The sequence below is a fragment of the Heterodontus francisci genome, chromosome 6 (assembly GCF_036365525.1).
Source record: "Heterodontus francisci isolate sHetFra1 chromosome 6, sHetFra1.hap1, whole genome shotgun sequence".
NCBI classification, from domain to species: Eukaryota; Metazoa; Chordata; class Chondrichthyes; order Heterodontiformes; family Heterodontidae; genus Heterodontus; species Heterodontus francisci.
The window spans coordinates 64650326-64672120 of NC_090376.1; the positions used below are offsets into that span (position 1 = coordinate 64650326).

A 21795-nucleotide genomic window follows, 5' to 3' on the forward strand; every position below is an offset into this window, starting at 1 on the left:
TAGAAGACTTGAACGCATGTGAGAGCAGCAGGGAGAAGAAAATCCCAAAATGTGTGGGTGCGAGAACACAGCCCTGTTTCACGCCACTCAGGATAGGAAAGGGGTCTGATGAGGTTGAATTGTGCCTTTCATATTGTCATGGAATGAGGTGATGATACTTAGTAGCTTTGGTGGACATCCGATCTTTTCTAGTAGTCTGAAGAGACCACGTCTGCTGACGAGGTCAAAGGCTTTGGTGAGATCAATGAAAGCAATGTAGAGGGGCATTTGTTGTTCGTGGCATTTCTCCTGTAGCTGACGAAGGGAGAACAGCATGTCAACGGTCGATCTCTCTGCACGAAAGCCACACTGTGCCTCAGGGTAGACGCGCTCGGCCAGCTTCTGGAGCCTGTTTAGAGCAACTCGAGCAAAGACTTTCCCCACTATGCTGAGCAGGGAGATTCCGCGGTAGTTGTTGCAGTCACCAAGGGTGATGATATTGGCATCGCGCATGTCCTGAGGTACTGCTCCCTCGTCCCAGCACAGGCATAGCAGTTCATGTAGTGCTGAGAGTATAGCAGGTTTGGCACTCTTAATTATTTCAGGGGTAATGCTCTCGTTCCCAGGGGCTTTTCCGCTGGCTAGAGAATCAATGGCATCAGTGAGTTCCGACTTTGTTGGCTGTATGTCCAGCTCATCCATGACTGGTAGAGGCTGGGCTGCATTGAGGGTGGTCTCAGTGACAATATTCTCCCTGGAGTACAGTTCTAGGTAGTGCTCAACCCAGCGGTCCATTTGTTTGCGTTGATCAGTGATTATGTCCCCTGATTTAGATTTGAGGGGGATGATCTTCTTGATGGTTGGCCCAAAAGCTCTCTTAATGCCATCATATATTCCTCTGATGTTTCCGGTGTCTAAGGCTAGCTGAATATGACTGCATAGGTGTTGCCAGTAGTCATTTGCGCAGCGCCTGGCTGTTCTTTGTGCAGTGCTTCTGGCTGCTTTAAGTGCTACATACGGATGTTAACTCGCTGGGGGCTTTCTTGTAGTTCAACAGTGCAATGCGCTTAGCGGCTATGACAGGTTCCAGCTCTTCAATATGAGATTGAAACCAGTCTGCATTTCTCTTCGCACGTTTGCCGTAGGTGGTCAAAGCTGACTTATAGATGGCGTCTCTGATGTGGGCCCACTTGGTCTCAGCATCCCCTGTGGGAGTGTTTTGAAGGGCTGTTACAAGTGAATTTAGAAATTTTTGTATCAGCTGTGGATGAGAAATTCTGCTCGTGTTGATGCGCGGGTGGCCCTTCTGCTTGGAATGATGCAACTTCTTTGGTCTGAGTCTCACCTTGCTGCACACCAGGGAGTGGTCGGTGTCGCAGTCCGCACTGTGGAAGCTGCGTGTGATTTGAACACTGTTTAAGGAGGCTCGCGTTAATGCAGTGACCAGAGCTGAATCCTACCCAATTCCCCACCTGGAAGACTGTATCGATAAAGTAGAAAATGCCACCTACTTAACAAAGGTAGCCTTGTTAAAGGGATACTGGCAGGTTCCTTTAACCACCCAAGCTAAAGAGATCTCAGTTTTTGTCACCCTGGACCGTTTATTCCAATGACGGGTGATGCCATTTGGATTAAGAAATGCCCCAGCCACCTTCCAAAGGCTGATGAACCAGGTAATGGCCAGCCTATCCAACTGTGTAGTGTACCTGGATGATCTTCTACTGTACAGTGACACCTGGGGGGAATCACCTAGACCAGTTAGAAGCCCTCTTCCAAAGGTTACAGTCAGCTAGCATAGGAACAAGAGTAGGCCACTCGGCCCCTCGAGCCTGCTCTGCCATTCAATAAGTTCATGGCTGAACTGATTACTCCACATTTCCACCTACCCCCGATAACCTTCCATCCCTTGCTTATCAAGAATCTATCTACCTCTGCCTTAAAAATATTCAAAGACTCTGCTTCCACCGCCTTTTGAGAAAGAGAATTCCAAAGACTCACGACCCTCTGAGAGAAAGAAATTCTCCTCACCTCTGTCTAAATGGGCGATCCCTTATTTTTAAACAGTGACCCCTGGTTCTAGATTCTCCCACAAGGGGAAACATCCTTTCCATTTCCACCCTGTCAAGACCCCTCAGGATCTTATATGTTTCAATCAAGTCACCTCTTACTCTTCTAAATTCCAGTGGATACAAGCCTAGCCTGTCCAATCTTTCCTCGTGACAGCCCTCCCATTCCAGGTATTAGTCTAGTAAACCTTCTCTGTACTGCCTCCAATGCATTTGCATCCTTCCTTAAATAAGGAGACCAGTACTGTACACAGTACTCCAGATGTGATCTCACCCATGTCCTGTATAGCTGAAGCATAACTTCCCTACTTTTGTATTCAATTCCCCTTGTGATAAACGATAACATTCTATTAGCTTTCCTAATTACATGCTGTACCTGCATTCTAACATTTTGCGATTCATGCACCAGATCCCTCTACATCTCAGAGCTGCGCAATCTCTCACCATTTAGATAATATGCTTCCTTTTTATTCTTCCTGCCAAAGTAGACAATTTCCCACTTTCCCACATTATACTCCATCTGCCAGGTCTTTACCCACTCACTAACCTTGTGGTAAATTTTGCAAAGAGTGAGTTCACCAAAGCTCAGCTAACCTACCTAGGGCATGTTGTGGGTCAAAGGCGTGTCCTTCCCAGAACAGTGAAGGTACAGCATTGACGGATTTTCCCGTTCCCAGGCCCAAACGAGAAATAATGCAATTTTTGGAGATGTGTGGGTTTCACCGCAAGTTCGTCCCAAACTTCACCACTATAGCTGCTCCACTGACAGATTTTTTACAGAAAAGAGTGAAGATAGTGTGGTCAAGAAGGTGCCTAACAGCTCTCAAGAGGCTGAAAGTCTTTTTAACAATGAGCCGGTGCTCACAGCTCTAAACTTTAACAAACCATTTAAAGTGGCAGTTGATGCTAGTGATCTCGGGGCAGGTGCCATCCTGCTCCAAGATGATGGGCATTTCTCCAAAAAATTAATCAGACATTGAAGGAGATACTCTACTGTGGAGAAGGAAACTTTGGGACTGTAACTGGCTCTCAAGCACTTTGAAGTATATGTTCGAAATGAATAGAGAGAGACTGTCCCTCAGACCGACCACAATCCTTTGACATTTGTGGTGAAATTCAAAACTCAGAATGCAAGGCTATTTCGATGGAGCCTACGTTTGCAACCTTACCACCTGAAGATTACCCACATTGCAGGGAAAAACAATTTGATAGCTGATGCTTTATCCAGAGTCTAACTCAGCATAGAATCATCCTGGATGAAAACTAAACCAGAGCATAGCTATGATAGTGTGAGATTGATAAGTGAGTGTTTGAGGATGAGTGTGTATGTACAGTTTTTTTTTATTTTTACAACTTTATGGTGAAATGCTCCTGTCATCACATTTCATTTCGCATGGTGTGGAGGTGTTATGAAAATGTGCTCGCTCAAAGGATGATTTTTTTAAACCACCAACTGGAAACCTGAATATTAAACTGGTGGAGATGAAACACTCAAACCTTGTATGCTTCAAACTCTGTCTGCTGGCTGTGCTTACCTAAGCTTGAGGAGGGAGCTAGAGAGAGAGAATTTTCTGGAAAGAACAGACAGAAACTCCTTCAGCTACACAATTTAGAGAGAACGTTCCAGAAAGAACAGACAAAAACCTCCTTCAGCTACACAGTTTAGAGAGAACTTTCCAGAAAGAACAGAGAGAAACCTCCTTCATCTACACAGTTTAGAGAATGTTCCAGAAAAAACAGAGATCTCCCTCGAAGGAATTCAGTCACATTGCTGTCTCCCTGAGAACCATTGAATCAGCTTCCACCTTTTCAAACCAGAAGCCAGAGAACCACTGAATCAGTGTCCATGTCTTCAAACCAGAAGCCTCAAGACCACTGAATTCAGCCTGAAGCCAGTCAAGTCACCAACCTCCACAGACAGTATACCTTTTTTATTTTGTTGGACTCTAATTCAACAAATCTATCTGTCCCATACTCCGTAACCTATTTGTGTGTGTGTGTGTGTGTGTGTGTGTGTGTGTGTGTGCTTGAAAGTTGGAGCGTACTTTAGTTTTACTTAGATCCATTTAAGTACAATAAAGTTAACCTCTTTCTTTGTTAAATTCGAGAAAACCTGTCCGATTGGCTCTTTTATGATCATGGCGTGTAAACAGTTAAACACTTACTGAATTGGCAATAAATCCACTTAAAAAGAAATAAATCTGTTCTGGTTAAACAAGGAGAGGGAAAAGAGGGGAGCCCTTTGACCCCTTCTCACCTGATCGTAACAGGCTGATACAGCAAAGTATCATTTACATAACACACATTTAATTATAACTCTTTATTTGATATGGTTGCTATATGCAACTTCAATCACCTTAGATAGATGATGACCATATGGTGCATCCACTGCATGCTATATCCAACTATCAAAAGTGATGAGCATTTGGCCTGGCTATTAGCTATCAAAAATGAATGTTATGTTGTGATGAATGATCATAAAGAGGTTTGCTGTCACATGAAGATTTTAGTCTGATTGATAAAATGAACAGGCCATTGGAATTGAGATTTCTCATTTAAAAATAGAACTAGAACAGTTCTGTGCTTAAGAGGAATGACCAATGCCATAACCTCAAAGTTGCCCTTCCTCAAGTAACCTCACCACCACCCACAGTGTGGCACACATACACACACACATATGTAACACCTGAAGAAGTTCAATGTTGAGAAAAGCTGTGCTCCAAATGTCATCTTTTTGGAAGAACATGTCTGCAACAGAGACTAATTTCAGAAATGCACTGATAGACAGTGCTTTGCTCCAGTGTTCTTCTTTGTGACTGTCAGCGAACCAGGAACAATGAGCTGAGGTCAGCAGAATGACTCCAGAAAATTTGTGTTAATAAAGTTGATCTTTGCTAGGTACACTTTGCTATCTTCCAAACAGCTGATTGGAGGAGAATTTTTTTTTCATGGTTTAGTGTGTTTAGCTAACACTTGTATTCTGAGAAAATGTAATTTAGCAGACATGTTTTAATTTTATTGTGTTACAGATCATTAGCTTGTTTCAGCTTCAGCTGTCAAGATCTAATAATAATGGCTTGTATAGCACGCTCCACTGGGCTGTTACAGAAAGAGCTATTGCATATTCTTTACTTTTTTTAAATTACTTTGTAGGAATCGAAGAGATAGCATCTGGGTTTTAACTTTCCTTTGTACCTTCTTACTAAAACGTAGGCACTCGCAAGATGGAGTACAAGGGTAACAACTGGCATGAGACTTGTTTCATCTGTCACCGCTGCCAACAGCCAATGGGCACAAAGAGCTTCATCCCCAAAGACAATGACAACTACTGTGTGCCTTGTTATGAAAAGCAGTTTGCTATGCACTGTGCGCAGTGCAAGAAGGTGAGCTACTTATTACAAGGTCTGCGGAAGGTAACTCTTTCAATGGGTCTAAACCAATTGTGTGATGTGGCACTGGGCCATTCAAATCAGGAAAGTTCAGGTTTTCATTGTATTAATATAGTTAAATCCAATGGAAGGCACTAAGGATACCAGAATTCAGCAGCACTGAACCTAAGGAAAAGAAAAATCTTCCAGGATTTACATTTGCCATCATTGGTTAGCAATCCCTATTTGAAATCTGCATGCAAATGTTGAAAGAAAGTAAAATTGAATTTGGAATTCGTGAAACAGATTATTGAAGAGCCCAAGGGCATTCACTATTTTGTTTCACAAGTGAAGAATTGTTACTTGGCATGGAAAGGTAGGAAATTAGGACAAACATTTGGAAGGAAATGCAACAAACTATGCAATAGATAATAAACACCTTCTTAAAACACCCTCTATTGCCTTTTCGGCCCTTACCTCCAACAAGTGTGAGGAAGCCATCATTGGCACCGAGCTAGGGACTATATATTCAGTTACCTCTATCGACTGCGACCTCCCTCTTCCACTTGCCAAAAACTAATACACCCCTCAGGTTCTCTCCTACCCAGCCATGAACCACATCTTTCTCAGCTTCTTTCCATCTCCCTCAGGCTCTTTCTGGGCTCATCTTGTCCATGTGGCCCACCTCCTGTTTCTTTGACCCGACTAAACTGTTGGCATCCTAACTTAGCTTCCTAGTCCCCATGCTAGCTGTAAATTATAAATGGCTCCTTCTTCTCAAGTAGAGTACACCTCTTTCAAAAATGCCTTCACACTCCTTCTCAAAAACCCTCTGTCCTTGCAAACTACCACTCCTATTCAAAACTCTCTTTGCTCGCCAAAGTCCTTATGCACATTGTCACCTCCCAAATTTGTGCCCATCTCTCCCAATTAGAATCTCTTCAATCAAATTTCTATTCATCCTATTGCACTGACATGGCCTTAACCAAGGTCAAAAATGGCATTATCTCTGTGACTGTTTTGCATTGCTCCTCTTTGTCCTCCTTGACCTCTTGGCAGCTTTTGGCATGATTGTCCACACCATCCTTCCCCAATGGCTCTCTTCCATTATCAACCTCAGTGGGACTGTCCTTCCTTGTTCCAATTATACCTATCCAATTATAGAAAGATGATTTTCAGTGATGAATTCTCTTCTCACCCCTGCACCCCTGTTACCCCTGGAGTCTTTCCTTGACCCCGTCCTCTTACTTATTTACATGCTTCCCCTTTGCAATATCATCTACATATTCAGACACCTATCTCCACATTTATGTTGATGACACCCAGCTTTACCTCTCCACCACCTTTCCCAACCCTTCCACTGTCTTTGTGCTGTTAAGACTGGTTGACTAAAATCGAATCTTAGGTAAGCCACAATTTTTCTTCATGCTCCCTATTTTTGGTTATCTGAAAATGTTGTTGCACTCCTATTCCAAGTCCAGATCTTTCACATATATTAAGAAAAAGAATGCTCCCAACACTGACCTCCACTGACCAGCCTTCATGTGTGAACCTAGACAGTGAGTGGTTCCAGGTTATTCCACTTTCTGAAGCAATGCAGGTCAAGACCAATCCTCTCCTCATCCAATGCCCACATATATGCACTTTCCAGAGGGTTCACTGTATAGTGACTAACAGTAGGAACCCTGGCTGATTTCCTCTCTCTAGCTCAGGGCACTAAGGTTAACTGTACCAACCAACTATCAATGCAGTTAACTCAGCAAATTGAGGCTGGAACTTTCAAATAGTCTGCCAACATTCACTGTCTGGGGTGACATATAAAGAACGGCTACTTGCGCAAGTAACTGGCTGGCAATTGCCAACCAAGAGATTATAGCTCAGCATGAGTCAGCACATTCAGCAAGGAGGGATGAAAACTGGAAAGGGGAATATGAAATTAGTTGAAAGAGCACGAGGGCAACATACGTGAAGCAAGTAAATCAGCTTTGGCTAAGTGCACAGTAAAAGAAAAAAACTTGCATTTATATAGTGCCTTTCCAAGGACATCAGAAACTGCTTTACAGCTAATGAAATACTTTTTGGAGTATAGTGTTATGACCAGATGAGAAAGAGGTCTAGGGTTCCCTTTCAGCCTTCACCTGGTCTTACTGTAACAGGGTTTAATTTTAAACACACTGTGTTTTTAGCTCCCCCTTGGTGAATCTTTGTTCACCGCTTTCCAATTCTAAGGCAAAGAAACCAGCACAAACAGGCTTTCTTAGGTTTAAAGAAGAAAAGTTGAAATTTATTAAACTTAAACTCTAATTCAGTTAACGCCTACAGATACACACCGCGCCCAACGCTAGCGTGAATACACGATACATACATGAAAATAGAGACAGAAAAGAACAGAAGAAAAATAAAGTGGAAAGGTTTGAGGCAATATCTGAAGAGTTGTTGTTAGGGTTCTTTGAGCTCAGTATAGAGTCCTTGATTGTAGGCAGATCTTGCTTTTCGTTGGGGCCCAATATTCTTCTTAAATCTTGTTTGCTGAAGGAGACTTTTCTCCTTTGGGGTTCATGTGTCTTCAGTGGAATCAGAGGCTTGTGAGAAAGAAATGGGAGCAGTCAGACAGACAGGAGGTCTTCTTCAGTCCAGGAACATTCTGCTTTTCTGCAGGCTGTCAGTTCAAACTGTACAATTCAGCAACCCCCAGGTTGCCAAGCAGGTTAATCATGTGACGAACTGGTCTGACCACGTCTTGTCTCTGTGTATTGTATCATCTCAGCAAGAAATGGAATGCGCTTCCCTGCCTTCAATGTCTGTTAGTATGTAAATGTTTTTTTATCAGCCAAATCCTTGTAACAGGCCTTCTCTTCTTCCCAGCAACAATTTGAAATTTAATGTCCATGTGGCGAAATTAATATGCCTTATTCTTGGCAGGTGAGGGCCTGCATGACACCTCCACACCCAAGGGAAGGAAATGCGATTTGAGAAAAGTGTATTTAATTAAAAAGGTTGAGAGAAAATATGACACAGAAAAAAACATGCAATTCTCTCCTTCATTTCCATTCATTCATAAATTATAAAACTTATTCAAATTGCCTGTCTTTTCTTGGTGCCAGTGGTGCTTGAATTGCCTACTCTTTGGCATCCCAATACACATGTGCTTCTTTGGGGAAGTTTTTCTTTAGTTCGCCCATTTCCATGACTGCCTAGGGCCTTTGTTCCGGCTGAGGTCTGCAAGCCGGTGCTGGGGGGGGGGCGGGGTGTAGGGGGGCATTTAAATTTAATTAGCACTCAGTTGGAGTTTTTTTTCCCAACAGAGTCAATAGTGGGTGGGTCTATACAGAACTCTCTTTCAGTGCTTTGCTGAGTCATGCAAAGACTTTTGACTTTAGGGGGATGGCTGGTTTTCTTTTTTCTGACCGTGGGGGAGGATTCTTTGCTAATCTCCCCTTTGTCCCAGAGGACATTCCTGCCTGCAGGTATTTGTGCAGATTCTACTGCACTCCCCAGTGGCACTTTGACTAGTTGAGGCATCACCCTTACGGTTTCTCTGCCCCCTAGAGGTCTTTCTTTGTCTCTGCAGGCTCCTGTAAATGCTGTTAGCAACTCTGGTGGGATGCTTCTAGTGTCTGCATTTACATAGGAGGATGTGGGTTCTAACCTTTCACATTTTTCGGGATTGGCTGACTGGACAGTAAGGGTTTTCATCCAGGATTCCTCCTGGACTACCTTTAACCTGCCGTCTTGGTCACTTTTTCCCCATCTCTTTCTAAACTTTTGCCAGCCTTGTACTTGCCTGTCCCCTTTTGTTCTCGGCGGGGGTCCCTTACAGTTCATCATCAGCTGGAGGGTCCTCCTAACACAAGTACAGGGCTTGGGGGTATCGGTTTCACTGTAGGTTGGTGTTTTCCCTCAACCTGGCACATGTGGCAACTCCTGCAGTACTCCACCACATCTTAGTCGAGTTTTGGCCAGTCAAACTGCTGTCTTTTGTGGGCTTTGGCCTTTCGTATACCGGCATGTACAGCCACTGTAGTCTCATGGGCCCTTTTTAATATTTCTCCCCGGTACCTCTGTGGCAGCACTAACTGGTGAACTACTGTCCTCTCCTTGCTCTCAGGTCTGTGAGGAGAACTCCATTTCCTTATCAGTACCTCATTTTTTAAATAGTAGCAATCAGGGACTCCCTCTGCTTCACTTTCAGACTGGCCAGTCTGTGCTAACTCTCGCAATACTGGGTCGGCTCGCTGAGCCTCAGCTAGGGAAAATCCATTTAATTCATTCCCTGGGTCTCCTAATTTTCCAAAGAAAGTCTCGGACAGGCAGATTTCATGGTCATCTGCCTGCAGTATCAATGCAGTCTCCTCTGGGGGAGCTGGTTTGATCATGGCCTGATCCACTACACATTCAGGGAGACTGCAGGGGTCTGTCTCCTGCCACTGGCCTGTCTCTCTGACCTTCTGAAGTCTTTTGTTCACTACTGGGGGGGCTACCACCTTCACCCCTGCCAGATCATTACCTAGGAGCAGATCAACCCCATCCACAGGCAAACTAGGTGAAATCCCTACGGTCACCGGTCCCGAAACTAGGTCGCACTCCAGGTGCATCCAGTACAGGTACAGGCATACACTGCCCTACAATACCATTCACCATTTTGGCATTCACTGCACTCTCTGGGGGAAAGGTCAGGCCTTTTCCTGGTAAAAGGGATCTACTGGCCCCTGTGTCCCCAGTAATCACTATTGGCTTGCTTGGCCCACTCGAGGGGTATGGGGTTACTTTTCCTTTGGACACAAAATCCTGATAACCTTCAGGAATCCTATTAAATTTTCCTCCACTTGCAGCCGTAGGCTTCCTGGGTCTCAGTCTTACTGCAGTTAAAGCCACAGCTTATTCTGCTGTGCTTTCCATCAAGTTCCCTTCTTCACTGAGCGGGTGTGCCCTGATTAACCCTACCGGATTTCCCTTTAGTTTCCAGGAGTCAGCTTTTAAATTGCCTGCTTTATGACAATGGAAGCACACAGGTCTCTGGGTCTCACTCTTGCTCACAGCACCTTCCTTTTTGGCTAGAGGAGGGCCCCCCCCCCCCCACCATGTCTCCTGCTTTCCTTTCTCATCCAGGACTGCTTGGGCTTCTATCACCTTCCCACCCTTTGTCCTTTTCAGATTTGTGGGAGTGATTAGGAAAGGTTTTCCCCTGGGAAACCAGCTTATAAATTAAAGCAAACTCATCGGCCAGAATGGCCACTTGCCAGGCTCTCTGAACACGTTGCTCCTCTATGTGGGTCTTTATGGAGAGTGGGAGAGAGTATTTTAATTCCTCTAACAGAATTACTTCTCTGAGATTCTCATAGCTGAGCTGTACTTTAAGAGCCCTCAGCCACTGGCCAAAAGCCATCTGCTTACTTCTTTCAAACTCCAGATAAGTTTGATTAGCTTGCTTTTTGATGGTTCTAAACTTTTGGTGATAGGCTTCGGGTACTAATTCATATGCCCCGAGGATAGCATTTATGGTCCGTTCATAATTTGATGAACTCTCATCTGGCAACAAAAGAAAGACCTCATGAGCTTTTCTGGTTAGTTTGCTTTGCAATTAAAGAGGCCAGATCTCAGCTGGCCATTTTAGCTGCCTTGCCAGTTTCTCAAAGGACAGAAAAAATTCCTCCACATCTTCCTCATTCAATATTGGAATTAGTTGAGCTAGTTTTAACAATTTTGTACCCAGCCCTGAATTATGCTTCTCCATATTGACCATGCTTTCACTGGGGCTACTCTGTCACCCCCTAGTTAACTCAAGCCACTATAACTCTCTCTCTTCGTATTCCTACCGGAATAATTTTTATCTCTCCCTATCCTCAAATTCAAGTTTCCTTTGTTCCAATTGTATCTTTGCTAACAATATCCTGTCAGAGTCTGCTTCTAACCCTGTTTCTGCTTCTTCAGATTCAAGGGAAAAATGGTTGGTCACTAGCCTTAGGAGATCAGACTTCCTAGCCTTGCCACGTACAGTGATCCCACACTGCTCAGCCATTTTCCTCAACTCCTCCATAGACTTTCAACTTATCCCAAGTTACTTCACCCTGGCTTGGAGAGCTACTAGCTTCAGTTGCAGACCTGTTAGTATTCAAGCACACACAACCACAAGAAAACCTGTATTGAAACCTTGCTCTTTTTTTTTGATTGGGAACAATTTGGCTTCCCACTTCCAATTTCTCTTGTTTGTCTGTGGGTAAAATTCTGGAAGCTAGCACCCAAATTTTTGTTACGACCAGGTGCGAAAGAGGTCTAGGGTTCCCTTTCAGCCTTCACCTAATCTTACTGTAACAGGGTTTAATTTTAAACACACCGTGTTTTTAGCTCCCACTTGGTGAATCCTTGTTCACCGCTTTCCAATTATAAGGCAAAGAAACCAGCACAAACAGACTTTCTTAGGTTTAAAAAAGAAAAGTTGAAATTTATAAAACTTAAACTGTAATTCGGTTAACGTCTATGGATACACGCCGTACCCCACGCTAGCATGTATACGTGATACACACATGCAAATAGAGACAGAAGAAAGATAAAGTGGAAAGGTTTGAGGCAATATCTGAAGAGTTGTTGTTACAGTTCTTTGAGCTCACTGTAGAGTGCTTAATTGGAGGTAGATTTTGCTTTTCATTGGGGCCCAGTATTCTTCTTAAACCGTATTCGCTGTAGGAGACTTTTCTCTCCTGTCTCTTCAATGTATGTTAGTATGTACATTTTTATTTTCAGCCAAGGTCTGGCAGTCCTTGTAATAGGCCTTTCCTTATTCCCAGCAACAATTTGAAATTTAATGTCCATGTGGCCAAATTAATATGCCTCATTCTTGGCAGGTGGGGGCCTGCATGACCATAGTCATTGTCATAATGTAGGGAATGCGGCAGCCAATTAGCACACCTAGAGCTCCCACAAACACCAATGTGATAATAACCAGATAGTACAGATGAGCATAAACTAAAAAGACATAAAACAAGGCTGATTTGTTCTGAACATGGGATTAGAGAGTGCTTGTACAGAGAAACAGATGCCCCACTACGTTGCTTTCATAGATCTCACCAAAGCCTTTGACTTCGTCAGCAGATGTGGTCTCTTCAGACTTCTAGCAAAGATCGGGTGTCCACCAAAGCAACTAAGTATCATCACCTCATTCCATGACAATATGAAAGGCACAATTCAGCATAGTGATGCCTCATCAGACCCCTTTCCTATCCTGAGTGGCGTGAAACAGGGCAGTGTTCTAGCACCGACACTGTTTGAGATCTTCCTCTCACTGCTGCTCTCACATGCGTTCAAGTCTTCAGAAGAAGGAATTTTCCTCCACAAGATCAGATGGCACGTTGTTCAACCTTGCCTGTCTTAGAGCGAAGACCTAAGTATGGAAGGTCCTCATCAGGGAACTCCTCTTTGCTGACGATGCTGCATTAACATCCCGCACAGAAGAGTGTCTGTCGAGACTCATCGACAGGATTGCGACTGCCTGCAACAAATTTGGCCTAACCATCAGCCTCAAGAAAACAAACATCATGGGACAGGACATCAGAAATGCTCCATCCGTCAATATCAGTGACCACGCTCTGGAAGTGGTTCAAGATTCACCTACCTTGGCTCAACTATCACCAGTAGCCTGTCTTTCGATGCAGAAATCAAATAGCGCATATGAAAGGCGCCCACTGCTATGTCCAGACTGGCCAAGAGGGGGTGGGAAAATGGCGCACTGACACGGACCACAAAAGTCCAAGTGTTTCAAGCCTGTGTCCTCAGCACCTTGCTCTACGGCAGCGAGGCCTGGACAACGTATGTCAGCCAAGAGCGACATCTCAACTCATTCCATCTTCGCTGCTTCCGGAGAATCCTTGGCATCAGGTGGCAGGACCGTATCTCCAACGCAGAAGTCCTCAAGGCGGCCAACATCCCCAGCTTATACAGCCTACTGAGCCAGCAGCGCCAGAGATAGCTTGGCCATGTGAGCCGCATGGAAGATGGCAGGATCCCCAAGGACGCATTGTACAGTGAGCTTGTCAATGGTATCAGACCCACCGGCCGTCTATGTCTCCGCTTCAAAGATGTCTGCAAACACGACATGAAGTCCTGTGACACTGACCACAAGTCATGGGAGTCAGTTGCCAGTGATTGCCAGAGCTGGCGTACAGCCATAAAAGCGGGGCTAAAGGGTGGCGAGTCGAAGAGACTGAGCAGTTGGCAGGAAAAAAGACAGAAGCGCAAGGGGAGAGCCAACTGTGTAACAGCCCCGACAACCAATTTAATCTGCAGCACCTGTGGAAGAGTCTGTCACTCTAGAATTGGCCTTTATGGCCACTCCAGGCACTGCTTCCCAAACCACTGACCACCTCTAGGCGCTTACCCATTGTCTCTCGAGACAAGGAGGCCAAAGAAGAAGTACAGAGAAACCATCAAAATATGCATCCACTAGAACCTAATTAGCTGAAAAGATGATTAGCACCTTAGTGTGATTTGATATTCCGCTCCTGAGCAAGATTGCACCTTTTGTCTTAATGGCATTGTTATTAATAACTGTTGAATTTTAATATTCCTTCATGTTATGCTACAAATAGGTGAGGAGGGGTTGAAAGGCTCCCCTCTTGTCCCTCTCCTTGTTTGACCACAACAGGGTTTATTCCTTTTAAAATAGTGGATGTGCTTGCCAATTCAGTGAGTGTTTAACCCTTTATCTGCTATGATCATAAAAGAACCAATCGGACAGGTTTTCTTGAGTTTAAACAAGAAAGAGGTGGGTTATTGTACTTAAAATAAATTCTTGATCTAATTGAAAATAATAAACTACACAAATGGCTTTGAATGTCTTGCTAATAAGGGTGATACTAGGTAATTTACTCAACTGTTCAAGCCATTGTCCTGGATGGGAGCTTTTTAGACATGCGTCTCCACTTTGATGCCTTGGAATGTGAGCTATTTCAATGCAAATTGTGGTGGCCTCTTAGCTGCCAGTTTTTAAAAGTTGCATGTAGGATTCTAGCTTTCATTTTTAAGTTTAATGTCAGTTTCCAACCGATGAATTAAAAATCCTCTTTCAGCAGAGCATGTTTTCCTGGCATCTCCCCACCATGTGTAATGGAATGCGACAACAGGAGCATTTCATTATAAGGTCGTAGGTAAAAAAAAAACTGTACACACACATTCATTCTTAAACACTCAGTTCTCAAACTCACACTGCCATAGCTAGTCTCTGGTTTAACTTTTTTTTCATCCAGGATTGGGCATAAGCACAACTGGGGAACACCAGCTGCTCTGGCTGGGCTCATTCAGCTTGTTTTCCAGCATATACTGAATTTCCTCCCGAACCTGGGTCAGTTTCCTTGGACCTAGGTGATAGGGGTTCTGTTTTATGGGAGGGGTCTCTCCTACATCCACATCAAAGAACAAAGAACAGTACAGCACAGGAACAGGCCATTCGGCCCTCCAAGCCTGCGCCGATCTTGATGCCTGCCGAAACTAACACCTTCTGCACTTCCGGGGCCCATATCCCTCTATTCCCTTCCTATTCATATATTTGTCAAGATGTCTCTTAAACGTTGCTATCGTATCTGCTTCCACCACCTCCACTGGCAGCAAGTTCCAGGCACTCACCACCCTCTGTGTAAAAAAACTCACCTCGCACATCCCCTCTAAACTTTGCCCCTCGCACCTTAAACCTATGTCCCCTAGTAACTGACTCTTCCACCCTGGGAAAAAGCTTCTGACGATCCACTCTGTCCATGCCGCTCATAACTTTGTAAACATCATGTAGGATTAAGGTTGTGCACCCTGGTGTGTCCCTGCAGAATCCTTTCAGTGCTGTAAGCAGCCTTATAAGGGCTTCTCTTTGTTCTGTATTTAAGTAGGGGAGTACAGTGTCTAACTTTCCTAACATTTCAGTTTTGGCTAACCGGACAGTAGGGGGTTTGTTTTGGAAACCCTCCAGACCTCCTCTAACTCATCCTCACTGAGCAGTTTAACACATCCTTAGGGTCCTCGAACTTCCCAAAGAAGGTTTCGGATAACCAGACAGTAGGGTCAATCTGTCTGCAGTGCCAGTTCAGCCTCCTCTGACAGAGCTTGTTTGGCTATGGACCAAGTCACCACACAGTCAGGAAAAATGCCGGGGATCTTCTCCTGTAACTACTCTGTCTCCCTGACCTCTTTCGGTCTCTATAAAACCACTAGGGAAGCTACCACCTTTGCCCCCACCAGATCATTACCCAGGAGCAGGTCGACTCCATCCACAGGTAAACAAGAGACAATCCCCAAGGTTACCAATCCTGAAACAAGGTCACACTCCACGTGCACCCGATATAAAGGTATGAGCATATACCTTCCTCCGATACCATTTACTAAAACTCTCGCATTCAATGCACTCTCTGCAGGAAAGGTCATGCCTTTTCCCAGCAGAAGGGATTGGGAGGCCTCTGTATCCCTAAGTATGACTATGGGCTTGCTTGCTTCACTCGAGGGGTATGAGGCCACTTTTCCTTTGGACACAAAATCCTGGAAACTCTCAGGGCTTTTGTTAAGTTTTCCCGCACTCACAGTGGTCGGTTTACTGGGTCTTACAGCCTGGTCTGCTGTACTTTCCATCAGGGCCTCTGTCCCTGCTTTGGTTTGGTTTGCCCTGATTAATCCTATAGGTTTTCCCCGTAACTTCCAGCAGTCAGCTTGAAGGTGACTTGCCTCATTACAATGGAAATACACAGTTTTCCAGGCGTCGCTCCTGCTGTCAACACTTTAGAACATTAGAACATTACATTAGAATATTACAGCGCAGTACAGGCCCTTCGGCCCTCGATGTTGCGCCGACCTGTGAAACCATCTGACCTACACTATTCCATTTTCATCCATATGTCTATCCAATGACCACTTAAATGCCCTTAAAGTTGGCGAGTCTGCTACTGTTGCAGGCAGGGCGTTCCACGCCCCTACTACTCTCTGAGTAAAGAAACTACCTCTAACATCTGTCCTATATCTATCTCCCCTCAACTTAAAGCTATGTCCCCTCGTGTTTGCCATCACCATCCGAGGAAAAAGACTCTCACTATCCACCCTATCTAACCCTCTGATTATCTTATATGTCTCTACTAAGTCACCTCTCCTCCTCCTTCTCTCCAACGAAAACAACCTCAAGTCCCTCAGCCTTTCCTCGTAAGACCTTCCCTCCATACCAGGCAACATCCTAGTAAATCTCCTCTGCATCCTTTCCAAAGCTTCCACATCCTTCCTATAATGCGGTGACCAGAACTGCACGCAATACTCCAGGTGCGGCCTCACCAGAGTTTTGTACAGCTGCAGCATGACCTCGTGGCTCCAAAACTCGATCCCCCTACTAATAAAAGCTAACACACCATATGCCTTCTTAACAGCCCTATTAACCTGGGTAGCAACTTTCAGGGATTTATGTACCTGGACACCAAGATCTCTCTGTTCATCTACACTACCAAGAATCTTCCCATTAGCCCAGTACTCTGCATTCCTGTTACTCCTTCCAAAGTGAATCACCTCTCACTTTTCCGCATTAAACTCCATTTGCCATCTCTCAGCCCAGCTCTGCAGCCTATCTATGTCCCTCTGTACCCTACAACATCCTTCGGCACTATCCACAACTCCACCGACCTTCGTGTCATCCGCAAATTTACTAACCCACCCTTCTACACCCTCTTCCAGGTCATTTATAAAAATGACAAACAGCAGTGGCCCCAAAACAGATCCTTGCGGTACACCACTAGTAACTAAACTCCAGGATGAACATTTGCCATCAACCACCACCCTCTGTCTTCTTTCAGCTAGCCAATTTCTGATCCAAAGCTCTAAATCACCTTCAACCCCATACTTCCGTATTTTCTGCAATAGCCTACCGTGGGGAACCTTATCAAACGCCTTACTGAAATCCATATACACCACATCCACTGCTTTACCCTCATCCACCTGTTTGGTCACCTTCTCGAAAAACTCAATAAGGTTTGTGAGGCACGACCTACCCTTCACAAAACCGTGCTGACTATCGCTAATGAACTTATTCTTTTCAAGATGATTATAAATCCTGTCTCTTATAACCTTTTCCAACATTTTACCCACAACCGAAGTAAGGCTCACAGGTCTATAATTACCAGGGCTGTCTCTACTCACCTTCTTGAACAAGGGGACAACACTTGCTATCCTCCAGTCTTCCGGCACTATTCCCGTCGACAATGACGACATAAAGATCAAGGACAAAGGCTCTGCAATCTCCTCCCTGGCTTCCCAGAGAATCCTAGGATAAATCCCATCTGGCCCAGGGGACTTATCTATTTTCACACTTTCCAAAATTGATAACACCTCCTCCTTGTGAACCTCAATCCCATCTAGCCTAGTAGTCTGAATCTCAGTATTCTCCTCGACAACATTTTCTTTCTCTACTGTAAATACTGACGAAAAATATTCATTTAACGCTTCCCCTATCTCCTCTGATTCCACACGCAACTTCCCACTACTATCCTTGATTGGCCCTAACCTAACTCTAGTCATTCTTTTATTCCTGATATACCTACAGAAAGCCTTAGGGTTTTCCTTGATCCTATCCGCCAATGACTTCTCGTGTCCTCTCCTTGCTCTTCTTAGCTCTCCCTTTAGATCCTTCCTGGCTAGCTTGTAACTCTCAAGCGCCCTAACTGAGCCTTCACGTCTCATCCTAACATAAGCCTTCTTCTTCCTCTTGACAAGCGCTTCAACTTCTTTAGTAAACCACGGCTCCCTCGCTCGACAACTTCCTCCCTGCCTCACAGGTACATACTTATCAAGGACACGCAGTAGCTGCTCCTTGAATAAGCTCCACATTTCGATTGTGCCCATCCCCTGCAGTTTCCTTCCCCATCCTACGCATCCTAAATCTTGCCGAATCGCATCATAATTTCCTTTCCCCCAGCTATAATTCTTGCCCTGCGGTATATACCTGTCCCTGCCCATCGCTAAGGTAAACCTAACCGAATTGTGATCACTATCACCAAAGTGCTCACCTACATCTAAATCTAACACCTGGCCGGGTTCATTACCCAGTACCAAATCCAATGTGGCATCGCCCCTGGTTGGCCTGTCTACATACTGTGTTAGAAAACCCTCCTGCACACACTGGACAAAAACTGACCCATCTAAAGTACTCGAACTATAGTATTTCCAGACAATATTTGGAAAGTTAAAGTCCCCCATAACAACTACCCTGTTACTCTCGCTCCTGTCGAGAATCATCTTCGTTATCCTTTCCTCTACATCTCTGGAACTATTCGGAGGTCTATAGAAGACTCCCAACAGGGTGACCTCTCCTCTCCTGTTTCTAACCTCGGCCCATATTACCTCAGTAGACGAGTCCTCAAACGTCCTTTCTGCCGCTGTAATACTCTCCTTGATTAACAATGCCACACCCCCCCCTCTTTTACCATCTTCTCTGTTCTTACTGAAACATCTAAATCCCGGAACCTGCAACATCCATTCCTGCCCCTGCTCTATCCATGTCTCCGAAATGGCCACAACATCGAGATCCCAGGTACCAACCCATGCTGCAAGCACACCCACCTTATTCCGGATGCTCCTGGCGTTGAAGTAGACAAACTTTAAACCAAGTTCTTGCTTGCCAGTGCCCTCTTGCGTCCTTGTAACCTTATCCCTGACCTCACTACTCTCAACATCCTGTACACTGGAACTACAATTTAGGTTCCCATTCCCCTGCTGAATTAGTTTAAACCCCCCCGAAGAGCACTAGCAAATCTCCCCCCCAGGATATTGGTACCCCTCTGGTTCAGGTGAAGACCATCCTGTTTGTAGAGGTCCCACCTACCCCAGAAAGAGCCCCAATTATCCAGGAAACCAAAACCCTCCCTCCTACACCATCCCTGCAGCCACGTGTTCAACTCCTCTCTCTCCCTATTCCTCGCTTCGCTATCACGTGGCACGGGCAACAACCCAGAGATAACAACTCTGTTTGTTCTCGCACTAAGCTTCCACCCTAGCTCCCTGAATTTCTGCCTTAAATCCCCATCTCGCTTCCTAACTATGTCGTTGGTGCCTATGTGGACCACGACTTGGGGCTGCTCCCCCTCCCCCTTAAGGATCCCAAAAACACGATCCGAGACATCACGAACCCTGGCACCTGGGAGGCAACACACTAACCGTGAGTCTCTCTCGTTCTCACAGAACCTCCTATCTGTTCGCCTAACTATGGAGTCCCCAATGACTAATGCTCTGCTCCTCTTCCCCCTTCCCTTCTGAGCAACAGGGACAGACTCTGTGCCAGAGACCTGTACCCCATTGCTTACCCCTGGTAAGTCGTCCCTCGCAACAGTATCCAAAACGGTATACCTGTTGTTGAGGGAAACGGCCACAGGGGATCCCTGCACTGCCTGCTGGTTCCCTCTCCTTCCCCTGACGGTAACCCATCTACCTACTTCTTTTACCTGAGGTGTGACTACCTCCCCATAACTCCTCTCAATAACCCCCTCCGCCTCCCGAATGATCTGAAGTTCATCCAGCTCCAGCTCCCTAACGCGGTTCTCGAGGAGCTGGAGTTGGGTGCACTTCCCACTGTCGTTTTTGACCTGAGTATGTCCAGCTTCTCACTGATGGCTGTTTATCTGTCTATTACCCGCCCACCTTTTATTCATTTCTGGTTTTTGGAGGTGACTAGGGAAGGGTTTCCGTTGGGGTAAGGGCTTGAGGGCAAGCATAAATTCATCAGCGAGGATTGCTGCCTGGCTGGCTCTTGGAAACGTTTGTTCCTCTCTGTGGGTTTTAATGGAAAGGGGAAGTGAGTTTTTGAACTCCTTGAGAAGGATCACCTCTCTCAGATTTTCATATGTGGGCTGTACCTTAAGTGTCCGTGTCCACTGGTCAAAAGTGAGTTGCTTAATTCTTTCAAACCTGAGGTAAGTTTGATCAGGCTGCTTTCGGAGGGTTCGGAATTTTTGGCAGTATGCCTCCGGTACTGGCTCATATGCGCACAGGATTGCATTTTTAGTCATCTCATAGTCTGATGAACTCTCATCTGGCAACAGTGAATAAACCTCATGGGCTTTCCTGTTAGTTTGCTTTGCAACAACAGGGTCCAGCTCTCTGCCGGCCACTTCAGCTGCCTTGCAAGCTTTTCAAAAGAGATGAAAAATGCTTCCACATCCCCCTCATTGAACTTTGGGATCAACTGGGAGAACTTTAAGAGCGGATTTGGAAGGTGCTGTCTAAGGAGCCTTAGTGAGTTGTTGCAGTACATCTTGTAGATGGTACAAACTGCTACCACTGTGCGTTGATTATTGAAGGTGATGGATGGGGTGCCAATCAAGCAGGCTGCTTTGTCCTGGATGGTGCCGAGTTTCTTGACTTTTGTTGGAGCTGCACCCATCCAGCCATCCAGACAAGTGAGAGTATTCCATCACACTCCTGACTTGTGCCTTATAGATGTTGGACAGGTACTGGGGAGTCAGGAGGTGACTTGCTCTCGTAGCCATAGCATTTATGTGGCTGGTCCAGTTCAGTTTCTGGTCAATGGTGATCCCTAGGATGTTGATAATGGGGGATTCAGCAATGGTAATGCCATTGAACATCAAGTGGAGATGGTTAGATTCTGTCTTGTTAGAGAAGGTCATTATCTAGCACTTGTGTGGTGCAAATGTTATTTTCCACTTATCAGCCCAAGCCTGGATTTTGTCCAGGTCTTGCTGCATATGGACATGGGCCGCTTCAGTATCTGAGGAGTTGCGAATGGTGTGAATATCATCAGTGAACATCCTCATTTCTGACCTTATGATGGAGGGAAGGTCATTGATGAAGCAGCTGAAGAGGGTTGGGCCTAGGACACTATCCTGAGGAACTTCTGCAATAATGTCCTGGGTCTGAGATGATTGACCTCCAACAACCACAACCATCTTCCTTTGTGCTAGGTATGACTCCAACCAGCAGAGAGTTTTCCCCCTGATTCCCATTGACTCGTTTAACTAGGGCTCCTTGATGCCATACTCGGTCAAATGCTGCCTTGATGTCAAGGGCAGTCGATCTCACCTCACCTCTGGAGTTCAGCTCTTTTGTCCATGTTTGGACCAAGGCTGGAATGACGTCAAGAGCTGAGTGGCCCTGAAGAGTTACTTCACTCTGGTCTAGGAAGGTACTGCCCTCAAATGTGGACATTTTAATACTCTAGCAGTGAAAACCACAAGAGAACCTATATTGAAGTTTTAAAATTTTTGCTAGGGATCACTTTGATTTCCCACTTCCAATTTCTCGTTTGTCTTTTGGGTTTTGATCCCAGATGAGCCCCCAAATTTCTGTTATGATCAGGTGAGGAGGGGTTAAAAGGCTCCCCTCTTGTCCCTCTCCCTGTTTGACCACAACAGGGTTTATTCCTTTTA

At 45.2% G+C, this 21795-nt stretch overlaps 1 protein-coding gene across 6 annotated transcripts in view; it reads left to right on the forward strand.

The window, feature by feature from the left end:
- The window catches only part of fhl2b (four and a half LIM domains 2b), a 76130-nt gene that overhangs the window by 38258 nt on the left and 16077 nt on the right, over window positions 1–21795 (forward strand). For all 6 annotated transcript variants that reach the window (XM_068033812.1, XM_068033813.1, XM_068033815.1 and 3 more), the window contains one exon: window positions 5259–5428. In XM_068033812.1, coding sequence (XP_067889913.1) covers window positions 5259–5428 — 170 coding nt within the window. The remainder of the gene's footprint in view (window positions 1–5258; window positions 5429–21795) is intronic.